We start from the raw sequence: 27,895 nt of genomic DNA on the forward strand, positions 1-27,895 counted from the left end.
ATGGACTGTGATGTGGAATATGGACTGTGATGTGGAATATGGATTGTGATGTGGAATATGGACTGTGATATGGAATATGGACTGTGATATGGAATATGGACTGTGATGTGGAATATGGATTGTGATATGGAATATGGACTGTGATGTGGAATATGGATTGTGATGTGGAATATGGATTGTGATGTGGAATATGGACTGTGATATGGAATATGGACTGTGATATGGAATATGGACTGTGATGTGGAATATGAACTGTGATGTGGAATATGGACTGTGATATGGAATATGAACTGTGATATGGAATATGGATTGTGATGTGGAATATGGATTGTGATGTGGAATATGGACTGTGATGTGGAATATGGATTGTGATATGGAATATGGACTGTGATGTGGAATATGGACTGTGATGTGGAATATGGATTGTGATATGGAATATGGATTGTGATATGGAAATAACCCTATGCACCTGTAGTGTCTTGCTTTAGCCGCTAGATGGCGGTTTTCTCTTTCTCTTTGCACCGTTTTTACTGACGCTCAAAGTTTGAGATTTTAAAATGAATCAAGTTTGGGATATTTCTCAACCAATACGTGTTTATTTATGCACCTATAAACGCATTAGGATGCAGGAATAGGTTCGTACATGTGCTGATGTAGACATGAGGAGGCGTTAGTCAGAGCTGGGTTAAGTTTCGTTTCTCTGTTATGGACGGGGCTTGTGGGGAATAAAGCGGTTTGATGCCCAGCCCTGTCACTGAACTGCGCTGTGAGCCTGAGACAGACTACATCCGCGTTACACCCTCACTGCATTCACCTGCTGTTCACCATGCGACCTTCTCGCTCTGAGGTCCGGGCTGTCGGGCTGGACTTTATCGAGTTTTTACACGAGACGCAGAGATTCAGTGTCACTCAGAGAGATGAGCTTCAGCACATCTACAACACCGACTTCAGGAACAGGTGAGACTTTGTGTTGTTCTGATCTCACGATGAGGACATTAGCATATGTGGAGTGAGTCTTTGTGAAAACTGAGCGACAATAAAGCTGATAAAGCACACACAAGACTGCCTAAATGTGCCCATTTATAAATAAGAAATAAAATAAAATAAAATTAAATTTGTGTCTTAAAGAAGGTGCCAAGAAAATGCCACAAGACACTAAAGACTGTCTGAAAAGGTTTCACTAAATCTACAAAAAGGAAATAAGAGGGAAAAATATATTTTTCTGACAAGTTTTCTTTACTGAAATGTTGTTTGTTTTTGTTTGACTTAGCTCTTCCTCTTTGCTTCATGCACAGTTGATTAGCTTCCTGTGCTAACTAGACGACAGGTTGTTAAGCTAAAGCCTGTTAAAGTTAACCTAACAAAAACTACCATTTTTGTAAAAAAAAAAAAAAAAAAAAAAAAAAAAGAATAAAGATTAACATAAGATAGTAATTAGACAACTTGGTGTTATTAGGACTCAAAACAGATAGTGCTAAAGTCAATTTATCAACATTTATTGATTTATTGTCTGCCTTGCGCACTAGACAAGAAAATACATAACTGAGGAAAATGAATAATTTTAGGCTACAAAAAATTAAATAAGGGTATACTTGTTAATTTGAGATAAAACAACAACAATAATAATAATAGTACATTTGATTTAGCAAATATATACTTTAATATATATTTGCCAAGCTCAAAAAAGGAGAAAAAAAGTGTCTTAAAGATGGTGGAAAGAAAACTGAATTTTCACTGAAAACTGAATCATGGTGAGCCACAGGACACTGAAGACAAGAAGGTTTCACTAAATCTTCAAAAAGGAAGTAAGAGGGAAAAATATGTTTTTCCAACAAGTTTTGTTTACTGTAATTTTGTTTGTTTGACTTAGCTCTTCCTCTCTGCTTCATGCACAGTTGATTAGCTTCCTGTGCTAACTAGATGACAGGTTAAGCTATAGCTTGTTAAAGTTAACCTAACAAAAGTACCATTTTTGTAAAAGAAAAAAAAAAAAAAAAAAAGAATGAAGTTTAACATAAGATAGTAATTAGATAACTTGGTGTTATTAGGAATCGAAAGAGATAGTGCTAAATTTATCAGCGTTTATTGATTATTGTCTGCCTTGCACACTAGACAAGATAATGCTAAACTGAGGAAAAAGCTACAAAAATAATTAATTTAGGGTATACTTCTTAATTTGAGATAACACCAATAATAATAATAATAATAATACATTTGATTTAACAAATGTTTATTTTTAAATATACTTTTTTTTTTACATCTTGGGTATGTGGAGTTTATCAATCTATCTATCTATCTATCTATCTATCTATCTATCTATCTATCTGTCTGTATATGTTTTATAGAACAGTCTTCAGGATTCTGTGGAAATACAGGACATACAAATCATATTGCATTGTTTGCACCATGCTTTATGTGTAAATTAATGACATGCAGATGTAAGGATAAGACATAGCCCTTCTAATTATCCTGTATTGGACACTAATACAAGGTTTTAATATGAAACTCTCTCTGTCCCACAGAGAAGGTGCCAGAGATCCCAACTTCTCTTCAGTGCTTTTTGTCCTCAGGACGAGCAACAGAGCGCGGGTCACCCGCGACCGACACGTTTACTTTAACGCTAAGGTAAGACTGACATCCTAGTCTATAATTAATAATTCATCATTTTAATAATTTACAAGTTTCATTTAGTGCAGTGTGGTTCGTTTCTGTTGTCTCTGGTCTTCAGTTTTGCTTTATTCACACACATTTAATTAGTTATCTAAGCTTCTATAACCTGGTAAAGTTAACCTTACCTTGCTGTTATTTTGGGGAAAAAATATGAAGAAAAATTGGGACATTCATTAGGTAACCATGTAACTATGTAAAAAGAAGGAAAACGGATATAGGTAAAGTAAATTGTTGTAGTCATATTGATTTATTACCTGCTATCTCTGCCCTTAGAGGAAAATCACATGAATAATCACGTCATTCAGGTCTGAAATTTGCATGTGGTTTTTACACACTTACCATATTGTGTTTCACACATTTTTCACATGAAGTGCAGGTGTGTATTATTTCACTCGATGCATTTTTTTTCTTACATGTGATTTTTTCCCCCCGCATAATTTATTTTTTCCACATGTGATTTTGTCACATATAGGGAATATGTGGTTTTATGCACACATGATTTTTTTTTCACATGGTTCATTTATTTTCACATGTGATTTTATCACAAAGTGCATATGTGGTTTTATTTATGCTTATTTTTTTATTATAATTTATTTAGTGTCACATGATTTTTACACATGGTTAATTAATTTTCACATGTTCATTTTTCACATGGAGGGCATGTGGTTTCATTTTTCAGTTTCCACATGATTCATTTATTTTCATGAGAGCCCATATTGTTCACAGGATGTCTTTCACTTTCACATGTGCAATTTCAGGGCATAACAGGTTAAAATGCCCCTTCACATCTGAACTGATGGCCTCCCTCCCCACACAGAGTTTTATACTTTACAGTAGGCATATATTATTGTTACAATATTTATTTCTATTCTTGTTGATGCAATTCAAGTAATTATCAATGGCCTTATGACCTGAATTGGCCTGCACCATGTTTAAGACACAGTACTTTGTTTTCTGTTGAGACTGGCAAATTTAGGCAGCCAGACTTATGCATTTTGGCATGTTTGCCTTTATTGTTCCTCATTTTGTACAGACATACAACGGACACTCCCTTAAAAAATGTAATTTTAAACAGCAGCTCATCTTTTTTTCCTAAAAGGAAAAATAAGCCATAGAGAGTAATTTTGAGATGTTTGATTGTCCAGTATAGAGCAGTGTGTTCTGATACCTAGCAGTATAACCACATAACTAATCAGCTGATTTCAGGTGTGTGTAGACTGGGAGACCAGAGTCCACCTGAAACACACCCTATTAATAAAGAGTTTAATGGTATGTAGACATCATCAACTGTGTAATAGGTTCTGTGTACAGGTGGCAGAATACGGGACTCTCCTAATCCTGAATGAATGTAATGTGGTATAGTATAATCCAAAAGAATACAGTGCAATCAACTGAGGAAGTAATTGTAATATCTGCTGAGGGGCTGAGTATTTCTAATATTATATAGAATATTGAAACATGCATTTGCATAACATTGAAACCCTGGATTAGCTGATAATAGAAATAATTGAGAAATAACAGTATGTAATGTTATTTTATCACTAGATCTATAATTGCATTAAATTTGAGTGGTATTAACATAGGAAGGGATATGTGCTAAAGTGAAAATCAACTTTGGTTTTATGCTGAAAACCAAAAGTTTATTGGATAATTAATTAATTACAATTAAAACTAGTTTTGATTTTTCTTGGTTTTTGCTATCACTGTAAAAAAAAATTGCTATAAATTTTACAGTACTTTACTTGAGTTGAGTACTGTATGATTTACTGTATTACATATTTACAGTAAAGTACTGTAATATTATAATGTTGTATAAAATAACACATAACCCAATACATTTGCTTGTTCAGAATAAAGCTGAGCTGAAGGTTAAGGGTCTTTCCCACCTATGACAGCATGGCATTCCTGGGACTTAAACACACAACCTTCTAAGCTGTGACTCAAAGTCTTAACCATTGAGCCATCACAACTACACCACAACCATTCCGCAGCTAGCTTACTTTGATTCAACTACATCTAATACTGAATTAACTCCATTAAAAGATTGCATTGAGTCAATGCAAGTTAGTTTTGGTGGCGCAGTTTGCAGTGAATTACTGTAAAATCGACAGCAAATATTTATACAGTGTAATTTCCAAAACTAATAATGAATTATGATTTAATTTGAAGACAGAGCTGTTGTGTTACATCATACGTTTGAGTGTAATTTGTGCCATTGTTCCTGCAGATACGAGTGTTAAAAGATCAGTGGTGGAAACCTAGAGACACGCAGCCAAGTGGCAGTGCTGCTATTCTGAGCGTCTCAAGATCTGCACCTCATGATGCTCTGGAAGCATTCTCTCCACCTCCTGGACCTGAGGGTGGTGTTAGAGCCAGAAGGAAACTGGCTAAGGAGATCCTCAAGAAGCTCACTAATGAGAGGTGAACATACACACACGCGCACACACACACACACACACACACACACACACACACACTGAATTTGCTAACAGTAAGTAAAAGGGAATAAGAGTAAACATTTTTATTTTCAACCTTATTAATCAAACCTAGGCTCTAGTGTTGTCAAAAATATCGATTTTTCAGTACATATCAATTCAGAATATTTGAAACGGTTTCAATACTCATTTTCCGCAGTATCGATACAACGATACATGCTGGACTTTCTCGCTATCTCTTCTCTCCAGCAGCGAGTTGACACACACCGCAGTGCCTCATTAGTGATTAGAAAATAAAATTAGAAAATATGTACTAATTTGTTTTGTTTTCTATATAAATGTGTAATTTGGTTTGATACACAGTTGTGAAACCCAATATTTATCCATGTTTCAAGAGGCCCTTCATGGTACTTGACTGTGCTTTTTATAACCATGATATAAAAACATCAGTGTTTCACTAGGAGAGGAAAAGTGGTGATTTGAATTACAGACAGCTAAGACCAGGAGTTAAATTTGAGGTTTAGGAGGTGAGGGAGCTTTACTTAGCAGTGCCAACAATGTGTGAATAACAGTGTATTCAACATATTATCAACATTTATGCCATGCTATTACTTAAATTTCCATTAAAGTATAGGACACTGCTGCATTTGCCTGAAAACCAAATGTGAAAACTATTAGTTTTAAAATCCACTTTTAAAGGTAAGGGTAAAATAAAGTAGGTGTTTGTTTGTCAGTCATTACATTTACATAGACTGGTTTAAATTTGGCTCTTGACTTTGAGTAATATCTGTTTCCACTTAAACATGCAATATTTTCACATATTGTAACTTAAGGGGTTTGGAATGTTTAAAGTCTTTCTAGGTCTATAACAAACATATAGTTTTTAAGATACATACTTTAGACTTTAAGTCACACAATTGCCATCCAATGAATATAGCTAGTTTCAGTTTCAGCTTTACATTTGTTTGCCTGGAAATTAGCTTCAGCTCATCCAGAACAGACAAGCTTGTCAATGTTTTTAGTCCAGGTGTCAGCAAAGGGTTTGAATGATTACAAAAGGCTCCTTTAAAGTCATGTGAAACATGAGAACATCTGTAGCCTCACTGGAGCCACCTAACTATAATGTTGCCTTTTCTTATTTTCTCAGAGCAGAGTTTGTGGCTGATAAAAATGGAGTTCGGGTCAGCTCTGAGATGGAGATCGTGGATGGGAGATTGCGCTTGTGTGTGGAGAGTGCAGAAGTTTATGAGTGGAAGCTGTTTGTTGAAAACACAGGGCAGTATGCTGTGAATTTCACCTACTACTCACCACTGCACTGGATCCACTGCTTCATGTTTGAGGACTCCAAGAAAGTCACACGCAACAATCCCCTGAGCCTACGTCCTGGTGAGAATAAAGCCGTTTTCATTGTTGGACAAATTCAAACTCTAGATTACAATTCCATCTGCAGTTGTTTGACAGTACCTGTTGTGTTCACCAGGTGAAAAGTATGAGGTCACTGTGAAGTTTCGTTCAAAATATGTGGGTATATACCAGGCTACGGTGGCCTTTGAGTTCACGCTGAGCAAGGAAACAAGTCCCAGGTCATTCCACATCGTGCGCTATATTGAAGCTGAGTTCAGCACACAGCTAGCTAGAGAGCTGGCACCCATCGAGCCCTACACACCCTTCAGACTAAGCAGAGACCAAACTGATGATTTTACTGTGGATGAGGGAGAGCGACCTGACAAGTATGGCGCACACAGTACTATTACGATAGACTCCTGACACATGCTAAGACTTTCAGGATACAAGTTTGCATTTACAAGAGCATGAGGCCTGTTTTTAAAGAAATGTTTATAAAGTAATGATGAACATTTTATTTTAAAAAAAGCCTCACCGTCTGTGTTGTGTCTGGTAGCCTGGCCATACAGCGTCTTCAAAATGAGGTCCCATTGCTGCTGTATAAATGCCCAGACTATATCAACGACCTGATCGACTTTCTGAAAGCCCCACGTTTTCCCGAGGCCTATCTGTTGCAAAAGAAGTAAGTAGGCTATATCATTCTTCAAGCCCTCACTACTGATAATTAGTTACTGATAATTAGTCATTACACCACAGCACTATTGAATTGCTGATAGCTCAGCTGCCAGGCAACTCACAGGTTTATAATAATGTGGTTGTGGGGAACTAACTTCTTTTACAGACATTGCACAATGGAAGCTGTAACTGATTCTTTAATAAAACAATGTAATAGATGCCAAATTGCTGTGGTATAACAGGAATAAAACACTTCAGGATGTGCTGCTATCAGCAGTAGTTCATGACCATAGATTCTGGAGAGGCAGGATGACAGAAATAACAACACAGCCTCAAACAAATTTAAGTCAAGAGCCTTGACTTGAATTATGCTATAAGCTATAATCTAGTGACTTTTTAGAGTAACCCTGAAATAGGCAGTTGAGAGTGAAAAGAATTAGGTTAGTTTGTTCAACTGTGTTTGTTACAGCAGGTGTACGTCCCATCACTCTTAACCAGGTTTGACAGGTGTCAGCACTGGACAAGGTAGACAGATTTTTCTCCTGTTTTTTTTTTTTAAGCCTTTACATGGAAATCAAGATTACAGCATTTCTGATGTATGGACGTTATTCACTCCTTAATCCCTCTTTTCCTCTCCCAATCTTTGCAATACAATAGAAGTGGTTTTGTACATCATAGACACACTATCTGCACTTGCAGTTTGCCTTTGCTTGCAGAAACTGCTTCCATTTATTTGCAGTAGAACAAGACTTGGCGGCTGCAGAGCATTTTTAAACTAGCCCAATTTGGAAACCCTGTCTTTACTATAAGCACTTGCTGCAATTCCCATTTTCACCACTGGGTGCAATGATAAGTCTATGGAAGCTTGGTGGGGCAGTAAAGATGACTGTGCAACATCTAGAAGCGAGGAAATCAATGGAACCTTGGCTTATATCTCTCAAATAGCAATTTAAAAACAAAATGTTGGTCACTTAAAAGAGATAATTAGTGTTTCAACTGTATTTAAATTAAAATTCAAATACAGTGTATTTCTATTTAAAGTGTATGGCATTGTGAATGAGGACTTTATGAAGATTAACATTTGTTAAATGCTTGAGAGCCCTACCTGCCCCTATGCACAAGTCGCTCTAGGAAATAATCAACTGTGCTTGGCATCAGACTGCATCACACGAACCCATCTATGATTATTATTGTATATAACAGCATATCCCAAGTGTTTTATTCCTCACTTAATTAAAATTACTCTTAGTTGGTATTGAGAGTATTTTTAGAGTTTATATTCTGTTTCTGTGTGTGTGCGAATGGTGGTTAGGTCTCTACTGGAGTCTCCTCTGGATTTTTATAACTACACAGAGCGCTTCCAGGTTCTACTGTACCTGGAGGAACGTCAAATGGAAGTGGACATCAAGAGATATGATAAGCATGATGTCACCATGAAGAAGGACAGCCACAGCAAGAAACTGTTGGTGCTTGAGGTAAATGCAGAGCAACGTTCTAGTTTCACTGTCCCATCTGCTAATGAGAATTTTTTTTTTTTTTATCAGATCTGAGGCACTTTCTTATGTGGTGCTAGATTAGATACATATCCGATATGTGGCCATGTAACATGAATGAGAATGGTCAGATCAGAAACCATGTGGCTTTTCCCCAGTGTGCCTGCACATATCACTGTTGTCGCCATCATTGAGTGTTGGCAGTGTGGCAAAACACCAGTGGAGGACAGCAACAGAAATTATTATATTTAGTCAAAGAATGGGGAAATTGGTAATTAATTGATATTTGGGGAATTGATTCAAGCAGAACTGGAAGGAACCTACCGAATCTGAGTAGTTTAGTAAAACTTTTGCCCAAGAAAACCTGCACATAGCCATCAATTTCGGAGGAGGCTTGCAGTTATGAATGTGAATTGTCAAGATAGACCAAGCCAATCTGAGCAAAGAAACTTGAAAAGTGAACTTAGCCTGAGGTCAAAATCACCGGAATATATACCGGAATATACATATACATATATATTCCGGTATATATTCCGGTGATTGTGTGTGTGTGTGTGTGTGTGTGTGTGTGTATAGATATAGCTATTTCAGTGTGTGAGCACTGGATTCTTCATATCTGTACCATCCTGTCTCTAGGTTCCAGGTGTTTCTGAAAATCGTCCATCGGTGTTAAGAGGAGATCATTTGCTGCTGACTAAGTCTGATGACCTGAATTCACAGCATAAAACCAAATACAAAGGCTATGTGCATCGTGTGGAGCTCGACCGACTCAGACTGGGTTTCTCACAGAGGTAAGGCTGCTCAGACTATGGCCTGCAACTTGTGGCTTTAATAGCACTTGTTTCCATGGTGTCAGCTCTCTGTCCCAAGTTGTGTGCACCTTTCCCTTTGTACCATTTGCTGTCTTGAGTATTTATACCCCTTTGTTTTGTGATTTGTCTTTGTGGAGTCTTATTGTGCATTTGAGCGTTTAAATCTGAGCCTTGTTTTTCTGGTTTCTCAAACTGCGTGTTTTATATTTACTGTTCTTTATATTTTCTGATTTTGATTCATAGCTGTACTCTTCAACACATAATTGTGGATTACCAACATGACACTCTTGAAATGTACCACAAAGCAGGATTTCTGCATAAGAAAGTTAACTTCGGCTAACAACATCACAACGACTTTGTGTTATAACATCACAGTGGTGGCTCACCCATCAGCAAATTGTATCACCATAGCAACGTACCTTTTGAGGCTAACTTACTTAAGGCAGGTTAAGCCAAATAGAGTGTATAAAAGTCCTGCCTCTTAACCCATTTGCTTTATCGAAAATGACATAACACTTCATGAAGGGTGCTGTGAAAGTCAGGGCGTACTGTGTGCTAAACTATTTCTTGAGTGCAGTTTTTTGAAGCAGGAGATGGGTATATGTTGATAGAGTTTATCTTTCATTCTGTGCACCTGAGCAAAAACCAATAGATACTGCTGTGTCAAAGAACTGAATAGATCTCAGACACAGAGGTTTTTAATTCATACTATATATTCATTACACAGAATGGGCCACGTTGATCAATCTTTTAGTAAAGTTGTGTGTAAATGTTTGTGTAAGCCAAGCCTAACAAAAAATTCCCACCGGGTTTTTCAAAAGTTTCAGAAACGGTGATTTTCTTTGTACTCACATGTGTATGTTGATGAATTCCAGTCACCCATAAATTACCAGGAACATGCATGGCACAGTTGATTTGCATTTGGTGACACCCAAAAAACTCCATAAAAGGCAAAGCTCACAGCACTAAAATGGCAAGTAAATGGCAAAAAAAAAAAAGGCTTGAAAGCTAAGCCTCGTTCTCTGGTCACTCACTTGCATCAGGTGTTTATTGATTCTGCCCATTACATAGGGAAGTCATGCAACATGTACAGAGTATACAACAGCTTCAGACTTACTACACTGGTCACTTATTATTCACTTATTGCTGGCTTTAATAAAGTGCTGCACAGCATTAAAAGAAGATGGTAATTTACACACACTCAGAAGCAGGACTAGGATAGAATTTTTTTTTTTTAATTATGGGATTTTCACGAATACCAAATTTCTTGTGTAAATGTTCATACAAACGATTTACGAATAAATCCATTCCCTTGATAAATGGGACTAATCTCATCCATCCCTTGATGAATGAGGCCCAGTATTCAGACAGACTCATAAAATGGCTGGCAGATGTGACAGAGAGGAAAAAAAGACAGACTATGTGATAAGTGGTGTCAGTAACTTCTCACAGTTGTAAAGGATCAGTGGTTAGTGCTGAAATGTTTAGTGACAGAAGAAATCTTATCAGCACCACTATCTGTTTATGCTGACTTTTTTTTTTCGAACTATGGGCTTTTGAATGCAAGCATTTGTTTTGCCATGCTAATATGCATCTTTTTTCAGTCACACAGTTTGTACTTTCACAGTTTTTTTTTCTTCTTCTTCTTAATGGAACCCGGCTGCTGGGAGTGTAGATGCAGTTCTCAGTGCAGGTCCCAAGCCCGGATAGCAAGTTTCAGTATTTGGACGGGAATTACAGTTGGCCTAGCTAACTAGTGTTTATTTGTTAGGGTTCTGGGGCTAGATGGTAAAAATATATAACTAAATAGCCCTAAAGCTCTCTCTTGCGACTTTGCCATTGACTTAATTTCAAAAGAAAAATAGAGAACTTAGCAATCACGGCTGTGTGTAAATGCACTGTAGAACAGCAAAGTAATAAGATAGATAATTTAGTTAGCTAATGTTAGAGTGTTTACTTATGCTATGTCACCTAGGTATACTTGGAGACCCCTGCAGTATCTCCCTCTTTTTTGATGCCTAAAGTAATGTTCTAGCCAGTCTAACCATTCAACATTTGAGAAATGCCTACATGTGGAGACGTGCATTTTTTTTCGTTCAACAGAGACACTTACTTACTTGTTGACAATCAGTTACTTCTTGTACAATTCTGTGACTGAGATGCTGTGACCTCTGACTCACTTGATTCCTGTCTTATTTAAGAGATGTTTATTTTCTACTAGTGCTACTGGTGCCCAGCTGTCTATGCTCTGTGAACATATTTTGGTTATTTTGATTATGGTCAGTTGCACTTTTCACAAATACACAACATGCTACCAGCATACCATCCATCTCTAGCCGCTGTAGCCTGTTGACAGAATCCATAGACCCTGTAGGGACTTATGACCTTGGAATTTATTTACCTTAGTTTAGGATTTAGGACTCTATCTAATGTCAAGTGTCTATCGTTTTTAGTTTCTTGGCCCGTTTCATAGACAACATGAAGTTTCACGTGGAGTTCACCGTTAACCGGCTACCGCTGAGACTCCAGCATCGTGCCGTGCAGCTGGCTGTCCAACACAAGCTTAAAGAGGTGCTGTTTCCTACAGAATCAAATGTCCCAATCTCAAAGCCACAGCTTTCACTGAGGTCAGTGTTACATTGGTTCAGAAAGACAATGTATTTCTGCTGGAATTTGTTGGAAATGCATTTACACTAGGTGTGTGTACATGTGTTCGGTAGTGATAGACATACATCCTCATTATGTAAGCACCCATATTTACTAGATTGTTGGAGTAACTACATAATGACTTGTAATACCCATCAGTAGAAAAATAGTAAAAACTGATGTTGTGTGTTTTCAATTAGTTTGTTTGACAGAAAGTTGGAGCAGAACCTTGAGCAATACACTGCAGTGTGCAACATTGTAGCTGGCGTGTCTAAGCCAGCACCGTACCTGGTGTTTGGACCTCCTGGCACAGGAAAAACAGTTACTATGGTAGAAGCCATTAAACAGGTGGGATAGGTTTTAACATCTGCTCACGCCACATGCTCTGTACACACAAATTCCTTGGGCATCATGCACTTGTGCTGTCTCACACACACACACACACACATATAGAACATGGGCAGACAATTGAATAAATGTTAACGTAAATATACAGGAATGACTGAAGACACATCACCACATACCCAAGTAAACCGATTACACGCTCACTCTACTATTATGACTCACAAGATTTCACATTGCGAGTATAAACCATATCCTTAACTAAATTTGGGAATGGGGATGGGAATTTATATGAAGTTATAGAAGATATAGCTTCAGGTGTGGTCTTTCACCCAAACATTAGGTATTTCTTAACTGCATTTGTTATATTGCTCATTTGTTGCCATAACCACACTGATCTCACACTGTGACTCACATCTTATTTCTTTTCCTGTTTCATCTTCTGTCAGGTGGAGAAGTGTTTGCCAAATGTGCATATCCTGGCTTGTGCTCCTTCTAATAGCGCTGCAGATCAGCTGTGCGAGAAATTGCTGCTACATGTTGACACTCACAAAGTGTACCGAATGTACGCCAGCAGCCGCAGCCCCGACCAAGTGCCCCTCAGTCTGCTGGTTAGTGCATGTTTGTTTTTCGAATATCAACAGCAGGGGCTATTATGGTCAGGCAGAATTATTCCCTTATTTGCAATGCCATTGCAAGTTGCTCATTTTGTATAAAATGTCAAGAGGTCTGGAAAAACCTGTCAGATGTTGTAGCCAAAACTGACAAAATCTGGTTTTGACCAAAATTGAGTTTTTCTGCCAGTCACATACTTTGATAACTGTACTGTGTGAAAATGTAAATATATTTCACTAAAATCACACAGAGATCTTGTGTAGGCTTTCCGCAAACATCATATTAAGTAGATAAGGAGGGAGCTGAGCAAACGTGGCAGTCATAAAGTCTGCATAAAATTGTTTTGATTAAGTTACTGGTTATGCTACATAGTGAAATAGACATATGCGTGATAGATTAATTTTGTAAACTGTTTAAATACCAGCTGTCACATAATCTGGGATCTCACACACACCGTTGATTACAATGTAGAGGCAAGATGACAAATTTGTAACGTTTAAATTTGATTACAAAATGGGAAATTTAGCCAAAGAACAGAACTCACTGAATTAATTAGCAATTATTTCAGCACCAATGTAGAGAGTCAAGAGCTCCTGTTCATCAAATTCAAACGCCACGACTGATATTTACCTCAGTAGAAGAGACATATCATGATCAAAGTAATTACTTGTTTTGCACTGTACATGGTCATTTTATTATTTCCATAGGAAATAATTACAAATTAAACCAGACAGTGCTTTGGTGTGTCTAATAACCAGACTTTAACATACTAGAACCTGTAAAATAAAATAAAATAAAATAAAATTACATAAATAAAATAAAATTACAGGCTTAGTTAAAGACTAAGCCTGTAATTTTCAAGACTTCATATAGCAGAACATGTCAAAAATTCACCATGTTTGATTTTCATGGGCTGCCACATTAATTTTATAAATATGTTAATTTTTCATTTTTGCTCATTTTCATGAATGGTGCCAGTCTTGATGTTGAATGTGCATGTGTGTTTGTGTTGAGAGAGAACTATACTGTGTGGTTATGCTCATGTATGTCTTCTGTTTCTGTAGGAGGCTAGTAATCTTAAAGGTGATATGTTTGAGTTTCCATGTAAAGAAGAGTTGATGACATATAAGATTGTGGTCACCACTGTGGTTACAGCTGGCAGGTAAACATCCCTTACAAAGATCATTACTGTGGCTCTTCATTAAACTACACAGATGTTGTTTAGGACTACCTGTTAAAAAGTTCACTCAAACTCTTCACAATTTTTAAGCGTGTGTGTGTGTGTGTGTGTGTGTGTGTGTGTGTGTGCAGGCTGGTCACTGGTGGGTTGCCTGCTGGTCATTTCACTCATATCTTTGTGGATGAAGCTGGCCATGCAGTGGAGTGTGAGACCATCATTGCCATAGCTGGTAAGAAACATACTAACTGATATACTGGAATACTAACTTTATGGTACTGTGCCTGTCCTGTATGTGTGTACTGTAAGGTACTACAGTTTGAATTGTGTGTTTGTGCAGGTCTGCTGCGTGCAGAGACAGGGCAGCTGGTGCTGGCTGGAGATCCGAAGCAGCTTGGACCGATTCTAAGGTCTCCATATGCTATCAAATATGGCCTGGGTGAGGTGCTCTTATTTCACAGAATATATATTCATTGCTCATTGCACACATTGATCACTGTAGTATTTCCTGTCACTCTACCAGTCACAGTGTACGCTCTCTTTTTTATCTGAAGGTCTGTCACTTCTGGAGAGGCTGATGACTAAAAATCCACTCTATAAGAAAACAGATACTGGATTCAACAATAACTATGTCACCAAGCTACTGCGCAACTATAGGTCATGTCCAGCTTGTCTATATATCTCCTTCGATCGGAAGTTATATAACTAATTACTTCCTTTGACAAAGGTGTTTTCTGCTATGATCACATGCAGGTCTCACAGGGCAATCCTGAAAACTCCTAATGAGATGTTTTATGATGGAGAGCTGCAGCCATGTGCAGATGAATTCAGTACCAACTTCTACTGCAACTGGGAACACCTTCCCAAAACGGTGAGATACAGACATGAATTACTGCAAAATGCAAAAACATTCAATATTTTAATTCATTCATTTTCGGGACTTACCGCACAGGACACTACAAAAAAAAAGTTGTGCGAAAGGGAGGTTTTTACTTTCAAAGACAGACCATGTTCATTAACATGAATGTGTGGCAATGAACCATGAGATTACAGCGTTCTTACCTCAGTACCTGCCTGATCACGGTTGTGAGGGTTTAAATTAGGCCACTAGTTTGTTTATATTTTGGGAAAGAGAAACTAATACCTTTTTTAGAGCATATTGCAGGCAGGTACAAACGAACATAATAACTGTGAGCAGGATTGAAAAAAACAGGAACATCTCTAGTTGAGACCAATTATGAACTTGGACTCTACATTTTAGAGTAGTCCACGCCCACTTTGCATTTAAATCTAAATACAGATACAAATATTTAGAGCACAAATCAGATCCAGATCCAGATAGTGCCATTGCATTACACCCTTACACTATACTGTACTGATGCAGAGAACGTTTCCTGGAGAATTGCAGTTAACACATATTACTCAGTGCTCGCACCAGCAAGGTTGTTTTTTTTTCCTGGGGTAATTCCTGTATTGAGTAATGCAGTGGTTTTTCTGGTAGTTCCTGTTTGAATCAAACAATCACTTGCAAAGTCTTAGGGCACATTCACACCTATTAGTCCATTAGTCAAAATCAAAGCAACATTTGTTTTTTTTTTCATACTGCAAATAATTAAATAAACCTGAAAAGCAGTATGAAATCATACTGATTAAATTTCTTTCATTCTTTGGTCAGAAATATGGTGATGGAAATACCATCAAAAAAGTCTGGGTAGAAATCACAAAAATTATCAGAGCACAGAGAACACTAAACCAACGGTAAATAAATAATAAGATAATTATATAAATAACTAATTTAAAACATTTCATGAATCACATTCTGCATTTATTTATTTTTTTTTTATTCATTGGTCCAAATAGACAGAGCACATCCCATTTACGCAAAACTACAGCTTTGTCCTTGGGGTCAGTGTGTACCTCAAGGTTCAGTTTTGCTCATGCCTGTAAAAATGCTGCTTTCAGTGTTCGAGTTAGAGTTCATCAGACTAAGACCACCTTGCTCAGACACTCTCAGACTGGTTGTTTTGATCCATAGTCGAGTCCAATTTATGTGTCCTCACCGGTCTAAAAGAACTGCACCAATGAGGAAGCGCACCAGGGTTTGGTTAAAAAGGACTACATGTTGAATATGTGAAAGCACCATTACTGTCCTATTAATAATTCTAAGCCATTGTATTCTGACCCTGGAATATCCTCTAATTGTGCGTTTGGATTACCCCCCTGCCATTGTCTGCATTGTATGTCTTGACTGTGATGTGCCTTTGAATGTTGTTACTGAATAGTTATATTACTTTGGTTACAGGTTTATTAATACATTTCTACAGCAAGATCCACAGCCTCACATTGATTTGACTGAATCACAGATTGACAGCATTGGGTAAAAAGAAACATACCACAGTCCCTCTTGCTCACCACGTCGATTTGCATGTCATTTGCAAGTTAAACTCCACTGAACCTTCACCCTGCCCACTTTCCATCACCAGTAGACACTATGTCTCAGAATGTTGAGTGTCACCAACATTCATTTAAATGACTGACTTCCAGCCACTTTGTCGCATTGCGTCACTGCCAGTGTGAACACCTGAATTACCGTTTAATACAGGTTCACTAGGGGTAACTGCACTTTTGCCCAGCTAGTGGAGTCTTTACATGAGTCAGTTGCTTATTACAGTGTCACATAAATGCTGTAATTTTAGAGACCAGTTCTGGTTTGGTTATATATATTTTTGGCAGTCAAATGAGTCACAGCACTGTCATTTGCCCTTTTTTTTTCCTGTGAGTCAGTGTTGTTTTTCACTCAAAGTCACATTAGTGTGAACCCTGTATGTACTTTGTGTGTATTTGTTTGTCAGTGTTTTCTCAATATCGGTTGTTTTATTTGTTTTTCAGGGTTTCCCTCTGATTTTTCACGGTGTGCCAGGGAAGGATGAGCGTGAATCAAACAGTCCATCTTTCTTCAACACCAGTGAGATCACCGTTGTCGTTGACTACCTGAAAAAACTGCTGCTGTCACAGGGCAAGAAAGGCATTGCCAGGATCTCACCCAAAGACATTGGCATCATCACCCCCTACAGGAAACAGGTAGGAACGAGCAATCGCCAGCCGGGAGCCACATTCACACCTGGTATTTACATCTGTCTTGGGTTATCCATTCACAAGGTACAGACGTGTACGAGCTCAAAACGGAGACATATTGAGATCACTCAAGATACTTTTAAAGGTGGTCAGCCATGTAACATTTGTAGGGTGAATGTTAATGTGTCCCAGTGCATCCTGTGAACACCAGAAAGATAAGAGTTCTTAATTGGGAGAGAAGTGGCAGAGAAATTAACTGCAAATTCTTGGCTTGTATGTCAACTAACAAGTAGTAATTAACATGTTAATGAAAATGAATATTATGAATAATTTTTTAGCATATTGTGAATAATACAAAATACCTAAAAAAATATTAAGATTTTTAAAAGTGTCTTTAATTATGGTGTAAATTGAAATGTAGGAATAGAGATTCAGTGTGATGTTTTTCAGATTGCAGAGTCAGATAGCATACTCACTCCTCTCATTGTGTGTGTCTTCCTGTGTGTGTATTTGTGTGTATTTATGTGTTGGGTCACAGGTGGAGAAACTGCGGAAGGCCATCACAAAATGTGATAAAGAGCTGAAAGACTTCATGGGCATTGAAGACCTGAAGGTGACACCGAGAGTATTTCATTTCGGTTTGCTGTGGCCATTGTACGGCCTTCAGTACCCCATCATTCTCCTTCACAGCATTATTAAAGAGTGTGTGTGTGGGTCTGCATGCTGCAGGTGGGCTCAGTGGAGGAGTTTCAAGGTCAAGAGAGGAGGGTGATCATCGTGTCGACTGTCCGCAGCAGCGGTGAATACCTCGAATTAGACTCCTTTTTCAACATTGGTTTCCTTAAAAATGAAAAGGTACTTCAGACCTAAACATAGACACACATTAAACACACAAATACACACTCACACAATCTCACACAGAAACGTATAACAGTCTCTCTCTCTCTGTTTCTCTCTCTCTCTGTCTCTCTTGTCAGAGGTTCAATGTTGCTGTGACACGAGCCAGGTCTCTGCTCATCGTTGTGGGAAACCCTGTCATTCTCAGTACTGATACAACCTGGTGCAAGTATGCACTATCATCTGCACTTGGAATTTATTGCTTTCACTGATCATTTCTGATGCTTGTATTGAATGAATAAACTGTCACATTCCTTTAAAAATGCATTTAAATATTAATATTTAATCAATATTAAATATTAAAAAAAACATGCAAGCTTATACAAACACAAAAAGAGTGAACATGTGCACTACACTATGCTTTTCTATAGCATAAATTTTGCAAAGAGAAAATTGTAACACTTTCTGAAGCTAAAAAAAATCAATAAACCTGATTTATATGCATTACATATTAATATAAATGTAAAATAAGGCAATCATCAGAATCATCAGAAATTTTAATATTTCATATCCTTTTAATTTTGCACCCACAGTAATGTTTTGTGTGTGATATTTAACTCAATTTTAAATTGCTTACTTGCACATAAATCATAAAATCGTAAACTCTACAATTCTGCTTTACACAGGAATATTTTATTTTCCACATAAGCCTCTCATATACACAAATCCCAAATGGCTATTTAACAATAAGTGCCTGTTAAAACCATGTTAGATTGTAGATGTTTTCAACCCACTTTAATCTTTAGAATGACTCCAGGCACAGAAACTTGGAGAAAGTGTGGATTGAAGCTTCGAGCACTCAGCCAAATTAAAACTCCCTCTCTCTGTTTTGCAACCCCGTATATCTCAGTGTCTAAGCACCAAGGTTACATACGGTCTTTTCCAGCTGCTTCTCAAAGATAAACTCTATCGACAGTCCTGTAACTAAATCATACCTAAAGGCCTTGTGGTTTTATTTAAGGATCATTTCGATAAAAAGTTTAGAAAACATGTTTCGATATATCGCCATTAGACAAATAAAGTTATAAGCAGTTTTTAATTTTTCAATGTGAATTCTTTGATTTTGAAAGCATAAACATTAAAAAACTTTAAAAACTGTTTGAATCCTGAAAGTAGTTCTGAAAGGTCTAGTAAGCTGATGGCAAGGTACACATGCTCAGATAGTAGAATTGTGTGTATTATTTTGTTTATACTGTATATGTGTGTATGTTAAGGTTTATTGATTACTGCACTGAAGAGGGAGGCTGTACTGGTTTCAAGCGCACCTCTGTAGAGGGCACAGAGGAGGTGGTGGCTCGGATCATGGCCCTCAGCATCCATACAGTGGCTGAAGGTCAGTACTGGTCTGTTGATGGACAACCGCTTGGACCTGATTTAATTCCTACATTTCCTCTATACAAATAGATGAAAGTAATATTGGAATTCCTTCCAACAAAGCGATGTAACACATTTAATGGTGTGAGATTAAATTTAATATTTATATAATAATATGTATATAGTCTATATAGAATAAAAAAAAAAAAAAAAAAAAACAGAACAAAATACATTAATTAAAAGTGCAGGGCATTTTGTTGTTTTTAAGGTGCAGAAAGAAAGTATTTAAGAAATGCCTAATCTTTATTTTCTTTCTCTGTGTTTCTTATTCCCCCTCTAGTGGAAACTGAGGAGAGTGCCGTCCAGCAGTATGTAAACCCCGAGTGGAGGAATGAACAGTAACCCTGAGAAACACACTCTCTCTCTCTCTCTCTCTCTCTCTCTCTCTCTCTCTCTTGCCAGTTTATAATTTTGTAGGGTGTTGTACCTCCTTTTGCCTTCAGAACAGCACAAATTCCAAATATTGAAATCCCACTCTAAACAGAGCTCAGCAATTCTTTCCAATTTTTCTTTCCAATCCTCAGCAATTCTTTATGTGAGATTTGCAGACTGTGCTGGCCACTATTCAGTTTAATTCAGTTTTATTTCTATAGCACTTTTAACCATGGACATTGTCCCAAAGCAGCTTTCCAGAAAAGCTAAAGCATTAAAGCAATAAAAAAGTCCCTGGCATGTTCCTGAAAGCATTCAGCATCGATACATACCTTGTGACATGGCGCTTTGCTATGCTGAATGTGTCTCTGAGTGTGTTGATAAGCAGTAGCCATAAAGGAATAAAGTTGGGCAGCAGTGATGAGCAGGTAACCGTGTGCACTTCCTTATCAAGGACTCGGGGACGATAGGAACGAGCATGCCCTGTGCTTACTATCATACCGCATTTATATTAATTAAGATCACCTGTTTTACCCATTCCAACCCCCAACTAATCACTAGCTGATGCTAGAATTGCTAGTTTACGCATATGACTTGCAGTTTGTGTGAAGGTGAACTTTATAATAATCTGCCAACTCGGTGTAAAGAAACAAAGCACATTTGGCCCTTTTTTTTTACTGATGTCCCAAATAGAGTGTGTGTAATTTGCATCTGCAATCTGATAAACTGTGTGTGTGATTTGGGGGCATGCTGCAGGTGATTTACTAAGAAGAATTGATGATGTCACATGCAAAGCAGTAGAAGAAAACAATATTAAATACAATATAAAAATTACACTGTAACACAGATATGTGTATAAAGACACTGATATGTGTGAATGAGGCAAAATACAACACAAATGCAAACTAAGAGTACACATGAATGTCTAATATGTTCATATGTTAAAGAAAAATCTTTACAGGGTGCGATCGTGTCGCAAATATTTAGTATGATACCAACTTTACCGTAGTCCTATTTACAAGAAACTTTCTCAATATTTTGATACTGGGACATAATATTTGAGAAACTTTATAAAACCATATAATAATAGTTTCGTTTCAGAAATTGATTTCCACAAATTTAATACCTGCCCTTTGTATGTATCAATTTGCATCATGTATGAAATGACTTACATTTATGAAATGACTGAATAATTGACACTAAATTAACATATTTTATATATGTTATATAAAGGATTAACATCCTTTAAATTGTTTATTTATTAAGACAAACCTGAAAAATGGATGCTTTATTTTGCTCATTTGAAAGACATGATCACCTGCAGAATGTGAGTAAATAAGTTTGCACATTTTTTTCAGGTTTTATCAAATGTTCATGTGCTGTTACACATACAGACCTTTAATAAATCAGGGCCTTATTTTTTTTCTTCTTTTTCTCACCCTCTGTTGCCACCTTCTGGGTATTTATCATAAACAATTACATTTAACCTACATGTTCTGCCTCTCCATTTTTAGTTTAAGTCCACAGAAGTTGCACAGAAAGAATTTATTATGAATTATGAAAACTTTTACATCATAAATGATTCAGAATTATACTCTAATGTTGATATAATTGAAATATGTTGAAATATTGAATATAAATACAGATCATTGAAATTTGTTGAGATGACATTAAGAGCAGGGACCATTTGCCATCAGTGCCATCAGAATGAAATTTTCTCACAAAGTTAGTACAGAAATGACAGCTGAATGTCTTAATGAAGTATAAATTATTTCTGCAGAGATTTTATTAATCAGGATTTTTTTTTTGTATCACAGCTTTTATTAAGAGTATATATTTTTTTAAATGTGTCTGAAATGTTTGAGGAGAATTTTGAATTTATCTGGATATTGTGTCCAAAAAATAAGAGTTGGAATCTTATTAATAAAGTATAATAAAATGTTTATCAGTTGTTCGAATTTGCTTTGAGTTTAATATTTAAAAAGATACTTAAATGCACATTTAGCTTTTTCAACAAGACACAGCCTTCCACAGAGCCACCACTGCTTCATGCTCCAGTTCTTTTTTTTTTTTTTTTTTTCTCCACAGGTCCTGGTTTTCAGTGGTCTTCTTAAATTTTTTTAATTTTTGCTATGCAGGTGAATATATCATTTGCAGCCCAAAAGTGCTATAATTTACAGTCTTACTAAACACCATGTGTTGTTGTTTTTGTGTGTGTGTGTGTGTGTGTGTGATGAGCAGTTTGTCTCTTGTCAGACTTTGCTCAAGCTGCTGGCTGTCATTTTCTCCTCATCTCTGAGTCTCATCTGCTCTTCATTACCTTTCTCACATTGACACAGTGGTTTGTAATAAACCAGTAAATATTAATCAGTTGGTCAGTTAAAAAATGAATGAATGAATCTGTCTTTAACATCTGCTAGTCTACATCATTATACCAAAATTAATCAGCTAAACAGGACTGTATATATTATTCCCTCTGTTCCTGTGACTAAAGGTGACTAAAAAGGTTCTTTATAGCCAAAATGTCTTGAGATGGGGTCTGGGGTGCCCCAGGTATCTGTGAGTCTGTGGGGGTCTGTGAGTTTTTTATTATTCTGTCACAATGAGGGCAATAAAAAAATACTGTAAGTTATTGTATTTATTATTCCTATATATTTATTAGCCAGTATGCCTAGGCACTTGAACTGAATGAGATTTATCCAAACCTCAATAATTCAAAAACAAGTCTCTCTCCAGACTTGTTCAGGAATAAAAAAAATCTGTATGTCTCCAGTAAATAGCCTGATTATTACTGTGTACATTTAATGAGTCTAATATTTTGAATAATTCTAGATTTCTAATAATTGTAGCTTTGGTTTCTAGCTTTCTACATGGGTTCTACTTACAAGTGTTCTACATAGAACTTTTAACACATGGATTGAACAGTCATATTGGCTGTGCACTTAGTTCATGAAATATTATCCTCTTTGAGGGTAGGAAATGTCTAGCACATGCACATTTCCACTCCAATACAGTCTTTCACTAACTTCCTATGAAAACCATATGTATAATGAACATGTTATGATGCATTTACAAGGCATCTTTTAATAAATATCTTAACATATAATATTTGACCATTTTTATTAGTTGTGATAATGAAGGAGCATCGGTGAAACCTGAATGTCTAAATCGATTTGTCTCATTCACTTCGTCCTAAGGGTTTGCACTCAACTGAAATTAATAGATGTAACCAAATATGCTAGGCCATATATTTAAACTAATATTTTCCATCTTTTAATTACAGTGACAGCACAGTGACGCAGTGCCACCTCACAGCTCCAGGGTCCCTGTTTTAATCCTGAGCTCGGGCTACTGTCTTTGTGGAGCTTGAAATGCTTGGCTTTCCTCTGGGTTGTCTAGTTTCCTCCCACTGTCCAAACACATGCCAGTAGGTGGATTGTTGACTCTTAATTGGCCGTAGGTGTGAATGTGTGTGTGCCAGGGTGTATTTCCTCCTCGTGTGGTCTTCCTGTGATCCACTGCGACCCAGACCATGATAAAACAGTTACTGAAAATGATTGATTGAATGAATTAGTTTAAATACAAGTACGGAATATGAAATTGAACAAAAGAATTAAATCTTACACAAAGAATTTTCCATAGTTGTTTGTTAATGCAAAAAGAGAAAAGTGTCACAAGTGTACTTGGTTTACCAGTAATGGAGACGTGCCCTATATAGTATATTGTATAATATATGATATTTCTTTAAAATACCTTTAAAGGTCATTCTGTGCTGCATTTTCTTAAAGTAATTCATGTAAAAATTGGAATGAGGTGAAATGTAGCACAGAAAAAAAAAAAAAAAAAAAACAGCCAATATGACTTGTACCCTCATATCACATTATCAACATTTGCTTGGTGAAAGATAATGGAGTGACTCACTTTATCAGGAATTCTCTCATCCTCCTCCTAATCCTGTACGGCTTTGTTTTGCTGCCCAGCGCTTCCTGTGTCTTAATTAAAGCATGATGGAAAACCTGCCAAAAGATATTTTGTTCCTTTCACAAAGCCTTGATTATCCAAAAAGGGGAGCCGTACTCTACAGCCAGAAAAAGGTTTCATTTCTAAAATTATGCCTATTAAACCTGCTCGGTCAGGCAAATGATCCTCAGTTAGTACATTCCAAAGACAGTAGTTCATCCTGACATTGAACTGCACCTGTAAGTCAGGTTAAAAAAACAACAGGGATAAATCATTTAAAAAGTGAGCTTCTATAATTAAATGCTAGAAAGTGGAATCCTCTTGTAAAATTTGTGCGAAAACAAACACTGTGACACTGAGATGTGAGGGCCAACATGGGACCTGTGCACATCACTCTCAGGAGAAGAGGGAAACAAGCACATTCCGTCGACTAGGCAGGCGCCTGTAAGTTTGTCTAATAAGTTTAGATTGTACCAGGCTATGCAGAGGATCACTTAAGATGAGGAGAAGTAAAAGCCTTGATAGATTAACAGGCAGAACTCACAGTGCATCAAATATCAACAAGAAGTTGAGACATCTCGTAGATCAGCCTGACCTGATGTGGTCTCATCGGCCTTGTTTGCTTTAGATATCACAAAAGGCAAATGGGTGATCTAATGGAAAAGGGAGACATCTAGTGATAGTAAGGAGAGTTAGAGTGAATAAGACAAATTAGAATTAGCCAATTAGAGGAGGCGAATATGTCCCGCCCCTGGGATTTTTAAGATCATGCACTATGTTCACTCTCAAGACTGACCTCTGTAATAAAGTTTACCTTTGTAATAAAGTTTCTTTCTGATTGGGAGAACTTTTAGTTTCCTTGCTTAACCCTGAACCTACGTGTGAAACAGGACAAATTACCCATGACAGCTGTCACCTGAGCCCCTTTTAGAGCATTCATGTTTAAAAGCTCTGAAAGGGAGAAACAATCTTAGGCAGCATGTTATACTACTTTAACCAGTGTTATTGTGTTTGTGACACACACGTGATAGGTGTTTACCCAGCACTTTTTACACAAAGGATGATTCAAAAATTGCCCCTAGGAGGAACAATCAATCAATTATGATTATCTTTATAGTTTCTCCCAGACAGCATGTGATCAAACAGAAGTAAAATGGGGACTCTCAGGTTTTGTTTGTTGAAACAAGACCTCAGTAATCTCACATAGTATATCTTCTGTTGAATTTCTGTGGAGTTTCCCCTTATGCTCAGATCTTCCAAGATAATTGTGTCAAGATCAATCGAAAGACTACCAAGTTTACTTAACCACGTTTACTGTAAGAATACTAATATATAGTACAGTTGTGGTCATAAGTTTACATACGCCTTGCAGAATCTGCAAAATGTTAATAATTTGAAAAAAAAAAAAAAACATAAAAATTGCCTTTTGTTTTTTATTTAGTACTGCCCTGAATAAGCTATTTCACATAACAGATGTTTACATATGGTCTACAAGACAAAATAATAACTGAATTTACACAAATGAACCAGTTCAAAAGCTACGCTTGATTCTTAACACTGTGTTGTTACCTGGATAATCAGTGAGTGTTTTTATGTTTTGTGATAGTTGTTCATGAGTCCCTTGTTTGTCCTGAGCAGTTCAACTGCCCACTGTTCTTCAGAAAAATCCTCCAGGTCCTGCACATTCTTTGGTTTTCCAGCATCTTCTACATAGTTGACCCCTTTATAGCAGTGGCTACATGATGTGAGATCCATCTTTTCACACTGTTTACATATGCCTATCCATTTTTCACACTGAGGACAACTGAGGGATTAATACGTAACTATAACAAAAGGTGCAAACATTCACTGATGCTCAAGAAGACAACATGATACCTTAAGAGCCTGGGGGTGTAAATTTTTGAACAGGATTGTTAATAATAATAATTGCTATTATTTTGTCTTTTAGGAAACATGTAAATATCTTATGTAGCTTTTAAAGGGCAGTAGTAAATGAAAAAAAAAACAACAACATCCTGTTCAAAAGTTTATACCCCCTGTCTCTTAATGTAGTGTGTTGCCTTCTTGAGCATCAGAGAATGTTTGCAACTTTTGGAATAGTTATGTATTAGTCCCTCAGTTGTCCTCAGTGTGAAAAATGTGAATTATGTGCATATGTGAACTTATGAAGCCAACTGTATATTTAGTAAAATGTTCAGTTTACTTTTGATTTACTAACATGTCTGAAGAGTACACTTTGAAGTGCTAGTCTGAGTACTTGGAGAGAAGTACAGTAATGTACTTATTATATGCTAGCATTCCTAAGAGAAGTACATTAGGAGCCAAATAAACAATTATTTGTATTTTAGATGTTGTAATATAGGTAAGAAAACTATTTAAGCATTTAAGCAGCTCAGATCTGCTTATTTAATGTCCACATTCAATTATTTCTTAGGTTTTTATGTGAGTTTTGATCCAGTATAAGCAGTATGTTCAGAATATATTTTTAACAAGTATTTAAAATTGCGAGATCTCAATTCTCTTTTAATTCAATTTTTTTTTTTTTTACTTGATGTTTACTGTGCAGGTGTACATGACACTTTTTTTTTAAATCACTTTCACACAAAGGAATTTTGACCCACTTCTCCACTCATTTCCAGGTATTATGTTTGATTGCACCTTTGATTGACTTATTTCCTGAGTTATATTCTAACAAACTGGTTGTATTTCCCAGAATTTGAAATTTAGACCACCATATTGCTGATCAGATTCTGCAGAGTAAAGATGAATAATGAATAAATGCAGTAAATTCATCGCTGTTTTTTATCCCCTGAGCTTCAACCTGACCATCTGGACCCACCTGCATGAGAGTCCATGATTTTTTAGTTTGGTCTCTCAGGATCCTGTCCCGATGCATACGATGCAGCTCTTTGGACACCACTGGAAAAATAACTTGACTCAATAACTAATGAACAACAGATAAGAAATGCTTGTGTGTGTGTGTTTTTTTTTTTTTTACCAGTTCCGAGGTAGTGCGGTGCTGAAATGTTCACCCTGTGTTCAGTTGAATCCTGCTGATACCAGGCATAACCTTTCACTCTGTTTTGACTCCTTTAATCTTTTTTCTAATTATATTTCTTCTGAGGAATTTTAGGAGAAAGACTTGTGACAAATTTGATATCTAAATGAAACACATTCTGCTGAGATATCAAAGAGAAAAACATTTAAGCTAAGAAATGTTCCTGAGTGAACTACTCCAACAAGAATTGAATTAGAAGCACCAATGAGATTTTTTTTCCTCATCAAAGTGAACATTTTTAATGAATTTTAAGGAAAAGACTATTTAAAGCCTGGTAGTTAGTGAGTTCTGGTACCTTAATATTATCTAAAATGGAAATTTTATTCCTAAAAAGGAATATTGGCAACTAGTTACACAATATAAGTTACACAATATAAGCTTTTTTGGTGAACGTGGCTAGACACTAGGTAACATTAGCTAGGCTAAGTACTTAAGTGGCAGCATTAGCACAGTACTGTAATTAGGCATAGCTAATGCTGCTATAAAGTCATGTGTATTCACGTGTTTAAGTTAACATAAGGGTACTGTGTGGCCAGTTCAGTTCTGACCCATGTGCAAATAGGCACTGCCTTTCTTTAAATTAAAGCTGAGATTGATAACAGAAATTTGAATTTACCAGCCTCAGGTCTGTCAGTCACTCTGTGATTCTTTTACCTCTGCGCTTTTTCTTCTGTTCTTTATTATCTGCTCTCTCCAGTGACCTCATGTCATATTGCAATGAACAAAGCAACTGGATTTCTATCGTTTGCACAAGTATTATTTCATCTGCCATTGCCTAGTGACATCTGCACGCAAACACACACACGCGTATATCAGAGAGAAGATTCTCCTCCATAGTTATGTCAGTGATGGACGGATCACTTCATTTAAAAAACAACCAAGATGATCACGGACAAAACTTCTGAGGTCTAAGCTTAACCTATTTAACTGTGTGGCCAGTGGGCCTCATT

The 27,895-nt window shown here is 36.8% G+C and overlaps 1 protein-coding gene across 1 annotated transcript; it reads left to right on the forward strand.

The window, feature by feature from the left end:
- Nucleotides 1–601: 601 nt before the first annotated feature.
- mov10b.2 (Moloney leukemia virus 10b, tandem duplicate 2) lies at nucleotides 602–21,885 on the forward strand. Its single transcript, XM_026927465.3, has 22 exons — nucleotides 602–957; nucleotides 2,523–2,625; nucleotides 4,898–5,091; nucleotides 6,253–6,491; nucleotides 6,586–6,835; nucleotides 7,006–7,131; nucleotides 8,437–8,599; nucleotides 9,254–9,408; nucleotides 11,883–12,056; nucleotides 12,276–12,423; nucleotides 12,867–13,028; nucleotides 14,097–14,194; nucleotides 14,344–14,441; nucleotides 14,550–14,648; nucleotides 14,764–14,866; nucleotides 14,963–15,080; nucleotides 17,099–17,290; nucleotides 17,823–17,897; nucleotides 18,014–18,139; nucleotides 18,262–18,350; nucleotides 19,396–19,514; nucleotides 19,836–21,885. The coding sequence occupies exons 1-22, from the start codon at nucleotides 827–829 to the stop codon at nucleotides 19,895–19,897; spliced, it is 3,024 nt and encodes a 1,007-aa protein (XP_026783266.3). The 5' UTR covers nucleotides 602–826; the 3' UTR covers nucleotides 19,898–21,885.
- Nucleotides 21,886–27,895: the final 6,010 nt, after the last annotated feature.

The sequence above is a fragment of the Pangasianodon hypophthalmus genome, chromosome 8, assembly GCF_027358585.1.
Source record: "Pangasianodon hypophthalmus isolate fPanHyp1 chromosome 8, fPanHyp1.pri, whole genome shotgun sequence".
NCBI lineage: Eukaryota > Metazoa > Chordata > Actinopteri > Siluriformes > Pangasiidae > Pangasianodon > Pangasianodon hypophthalmus.